The following is a 5,000-nucleotide window of genomic DNA, read 5'->3' on the forward strand; positions in this document are numbered from 1 at the left end:
CCATGAGGTCACCGCTAGGGGGCATGAACGGAGGAGGAGGAGGAGGAGGAGGAGGAGGACTTCCCTTTATGAACGGCGGGTTGCCACCCTTTATGAGTGAGTTGTCATCAAAATGTGACCAACCGTCTCTAAACGGTTTTATGTCGGCATGACTCGGGTGCAAAACATTGAATTTATTGACAAAAACATGAAACTTGGGGTTTGTTTCGATTTGTTATGTACAGAATGAAGACAATTTTTCACAATGCAAAAGCTCAAAAATTGTTATTTACAATCAATTTAACTCTAAAGTCACTTTTCAGGGTCAAATTCATCCCGACATAATACCGTTTTGAGACGAAGGGTCACAGATATTTCTGCTTGAATTTTTTTTTTTTGATTGAGCTTTCATATAGCGCAATATCCACTAAACGTGCTCAAAGCGCTTTACAAGTGGTCCCTGTCCAACAACAAAATTTAACATCTAGGACAAAATATGACACCATTTAGGCGATATAACAATTTTTCGGATAGAGACAATGCTAATAACGACCAGGTACTCATTTTAACACTGAGTACGGTGAGAGAAATTGAGTAAAGAGCCTTTTCCAAGGACTCAACTAACTATGCGCCGAGAGAGGCTCAAACCCAGGACCTTCCGTTCCGAAAGCGAGTGTCATACCACAAGACCGCATAGTCGTTGTTTGAAGCTCGAAGGAAAAAAAAAAAAGATAAGTAATGAATTGTAAGCTTCAAAATATTAGACGAAGACGTTTCGGGTTTTCCCTTTATCAACAAACCAATACGAATGAAACACTAACTACGAATGAGGTATTTGTGAATGGCTTAGTTGATTTATACGGTGAATAAACGAAAACAATCGATCTTTCTTCGTCTAATACATTGAAGTTTACAATTCAATTCTTATCTTCGTTTTGTTTTTTATCTTTATTTTATCAGTGATTTGAAAGTTTAGATTTTATCTGCGTCCATTTGTGTGTTAACCCTCTCCTTACCAACTATAGGAACATCGTCACATTCGTTACGATACAACCAACATTTTTCTTATTCAAATTTCTTTTGTACATCATAAAATTTAAAGAAAATGAACTGTGTGTTGTTGTAGAGTATGTTTAGCTAAAGAAATTATGTATGGCAGGAATTTAACTGCGTGATAAAAAATCTATTTTTGTGTTAGTTGGGTGTGAAATTTTGGGGATAATCCTGAAAATGGCTGGTGAGGAAAGAGTTAAAGTTGAGACTATTTATAGAGAATGAGATTAGCAGAAGAGTAGCGTCCCTTGATTGGACGTCACCCAGTCTGTGACGTCACCGGCGGAAAAGTTATTAGAGAGAGAACGTCATGTTGGTTGTGCGCATGCGTCTCTCGTCCTCGCGGAGGATAAAAATATGATAAAAAAAAAGAAAAAAAAAAAAAGCATGTATTGTCAGTACTCAATTTTTTGATAAAAGGAGCTACTTATAAAATATTTCAAATATAATTATGATCAAATGCTATAATATTTTTTTCGAGCATTCGATCTCTCCAGGAAGTGAATGTGAAAGTAGATTCTTGTGTCTACTTTCACTTTCACTTTCATTTCCTGATGAGATCGAATGCTCGAAACAATATTGTACAAGTTGATCATAATTATACTTGAAATACTTTATATATATAGAAACGAACTAACATTCTCATGCAGACATAGAAACAAACACCCTTTATGTAATTACGAACCTCCATAAACACGAATGTAGAAAAATACGAAAAACACAACAATCTACTTTCACTTCCACTTCCTGATGAGAGCTAACGCTTGAAACAACGTTGTAGAAGTTAAATAATCATAATTACTCTTGAAATGTTCATTTATATATATATATATATATATATATATATATATATATATATATATATATATATATATATATATATACATATACATATATACCTCACACTTTTACTTTTTTTTCCCCAATAGTGTCGTGAAAGTCACATGACCCTCTACATATCACGTGATCACCCTGTGAGTACGCCTTCATCATCGGGACTCTACAGCAACTCAGGACTTTTGATGACGTCATTATTATCTTGATTTGATTTTAGTCATTGGTTATTCAGCCGCACTTTGAAAAAAAAAATAAAAATTTAAAGACTCTTATTCAGAATTTTGGCCAGAAAACTCATCCTTCAAATACCGACCGATTTAGATGAACCTTGTCTTTTCAACAATTTTCAAACCTGGAATTATTTTTTGAAGTCCCAGTTTTGAGAGTCTTTGCATTGACAAGATGGGAAGGGGTTTATTTTAATCGGTCGGTTTCTTTTTAATTGAAGGACGAGTCTTCTGACTAAAATTTTTAATTATAATTGTTGGATAATTATTTTTTATTTACGAGTGCAGCAGTATTGTTGCCAACCCCTCTAAACGGTATTAAGTTTTTGTGTGATTTAGATGCTGAAATTATTTTTAGAATTTGCGATAAAATTATTATTTATTGTGAAAATTGGGTGTTTTATTGTGTGCTTTATAAGGGACAGCAAATACCATTTTAACAAGAGATGAAGTGAGTAGGAAAGTGCCGGAAGACAATAGAGAAGAAAAATTTCGCGGCGGTGATAGGGGTTCAATGAACCCCCATCACCGCCGCTAAATTTTTCTTCTCTATTGTCTTCTGGCACTTTTCTTCTACCCACTTCATCTCTTGTTGTTATCAACATAAATGCCTGCTCCACTCACTTTTCTGAATTAAAAATATCATTTGTGACCCACCGTATCAAAGCGGTATTATGTCGGTATTCACTCGGTAAGGGAAATTGAATTCATAGCCACAAATATCCAACTTGGGTATAATTTCTGTACGTTATGGTGGAGTATAAAGACTATTTCTTGCTTTGCAAAATCTTCTAAAGTCCAATTTCTCATCAATTTATCTCTAAATTCACTTTTTGGGGTCTGAATCATCCCGACATAATACCATTTTGCGACGGAGGGTCACATTTTAGAAAGTTGCCGATACGAAGATCTCGCATCTCTGGTCATGAATCTGATATGACGATGACTGTAACCCTTTTTTTGGTACCTGGTACACCCGACATTCTAATTCTACCGTCCTTTCTGGAATAAGATCTTGGAATGGTTAGTAAGATAAACGGAGTCAAAATGACTCTTATAAAAGATACAACAGCGCAAAGTAAACAACGTTTCGGCCTTTGGCCTTCTTCGGGTAAAACTAGATTTTGTAAATAGAATTTGGTTTATTTACTCAGACTTAACACCGTTTTTGGGAGGATGGGTCACATTTATTTATGAATTCTGAAGGCGATGTTTCAAGCTTAAACCCCAAAGAACATTCTAGACAATAAATTTACTTGAATGGAAGTTAACATTGTATTTAATGTAATAAATTATTCTATGTTATTGAGTGACGTATTGGAATGGATTTTGGGATAATGAAAAGTACAGTAAAACTGAACAAACTAACAAAAATACATGTAAAAGAAAGTTGGCCAGAAAACTCGTCCTTCTGATAGAGATTGATTAAAGTGATTTTCATCTTGTCAAAGACTCTCAAACCTGGGACTTCCTGAAAATTCAAAGTTTGAGAGGTTTTTTTTCCACGATGAGAGTCATGTTAATCGATTTATATTAATTGAAGGACGAGTTTTCTGGTTAAATTTTAATTTTTTAAATTTTGCGGATTTTTTTTATTACGGCAGCAGCAGCCTCTTATGGTTCTCACACTATTATGTGATGACGATTGACCCAATCAGCAAAGTCTGGTCCGCATTCGTGCACCGTCGCGAACCCGCCGGGTAGCATCGTCACAACACACCGTTCAACTAGATGCTCTGCCGTCTCCGGTTCTTGCCCACAGCGGGTACATATTGGACAGGTAGTAAGATCCCACCGATGTAATGCACTTGCCGTTAGGCAGCTCCTCGACCGAAGCCGATTCGCAGCGCAGAAGAGCGATTTCTGGAAATATTCAATACAAGGGTGCCTGTCGTAATAATGAGGTCAAGCTTGGCGATGAGAGGAACAACCACTCAATCACTTCTGGGTGTTTTGCGTTTCTCTTAAAGCCAGGTGGAGGGTGCCTGTCGTAATAATGAGGTCCCGCTTGGCTATGAGAGGAACAACCACTCGCTCACTGCTAGGTGGCTTTGCGTTTCTCTTAAAGCCAGGGGCCGGGGATAGGTAGGGGGGGGGGTCTTGTCGTAATAATGAGGTCCCAGGTTCGAGTCTTACTCCCGCAAATTGTTATTCTCTATTGTCTTCTGACATTTCTCAACTCTTCTCATTTCTTGCTATTATTAGTATTCTTTATGTTGGAAGCAATGGGCGTATATTAAAATTGGATAGATATAAATTATAATATCACAATTGTTGAAAGGAATTTAATGTTGTTATGACTCTTGTTGTGTCACTGTTGGCTGTATGTATAATTACTTATGAATCTTCATTATTGTTTATCGTTTTTGAATGTTTGATGAATTAAAAATGAGCAGTTTTCTTGTCAACGATTGCGTTTTTTTGATTAGTTTTTTTTTCTTTCTAAATTTGTTTGTATATTTATTTATTTCATTTGTTTGTTTGTTTGTTTGTTTGTTTGTTTGTTTGTGTGTGTGTTTGTTAGTTAAACCCTGTCCTTACCAACCATACAAAAATCGTCACATTCGTTCCGATACAACCAACATTTTTCTTATTCAAATTTCTTTTGTACATCATAAAATTTAAAGAAAATGAACTGTGTGTTGTAGACCACGTTCTGCTTCAGAAATTATGTATGGCAAGAATTTTACTGCTATTGTGTTTGAGTGATAAAAATCTATTTATGTGTTAGTTGGGTGTGAAGTTTTGGGAAAAATCCTGAAAATGGCTAGTAAGGAGAGAGTAAACTCACTCGATCCCAGAGATTTTTGTTACTTTTCAAAATTGGAATAAATGTATTAAAAACGAGCATGTACATAGATAGTATTTTTCAACTACCATTAACATGTAAAAACTAAAAACATT

The 5,000-nt window shown here is 35.5% G+C and overlaps 1 protein-coding gene across 1 annotated transcript in view; it reads left to right on the forward strand.

Annotated features, from left to right (window-relative positions):
- LOC144960249 (uncharacterized) overlaps positions 1–4,504 on the forward strand; it is an 80,118-nt gene extending 75,614 nt beyond the window's left edge. Inside the window, exons 17-18 of the mRNA XM_078893271.1 lie at positions 1–96; positions 1,962–4,504. The exon at positions 1–96 is cut by the window's left edge and continues 112 nt beyond it. Of these exons, the coding sequence (XP_078749397.1) occupies positions 1–96; positions 1,962–1,969 (104 nt within the window). The 3' untranslated portion in view covers positions 1,970–4,504. The remainder of the gene's footprint in view (positions 97–1,961) is intronic.
- The last annotated feature ends 496 nt before the right edge of the window (positions 4,505–5,000 follow it).

Source organism: Berghia stephanieae, chromosome 15, assembly GCF_034508935.2.
Source record: "Berghia stephanieae isolate SIO BIC M18660-M18661 chromosome 15, UCSD_Bste_1.3, whole genome shotgun sequence".
Taxonomy (NCBI): Eukaryota; Metazoa; Mollusca; class Gastropoda; order Nudibranchia; family Aeolidiidae; genus Berghia; species Berghia stephanieae.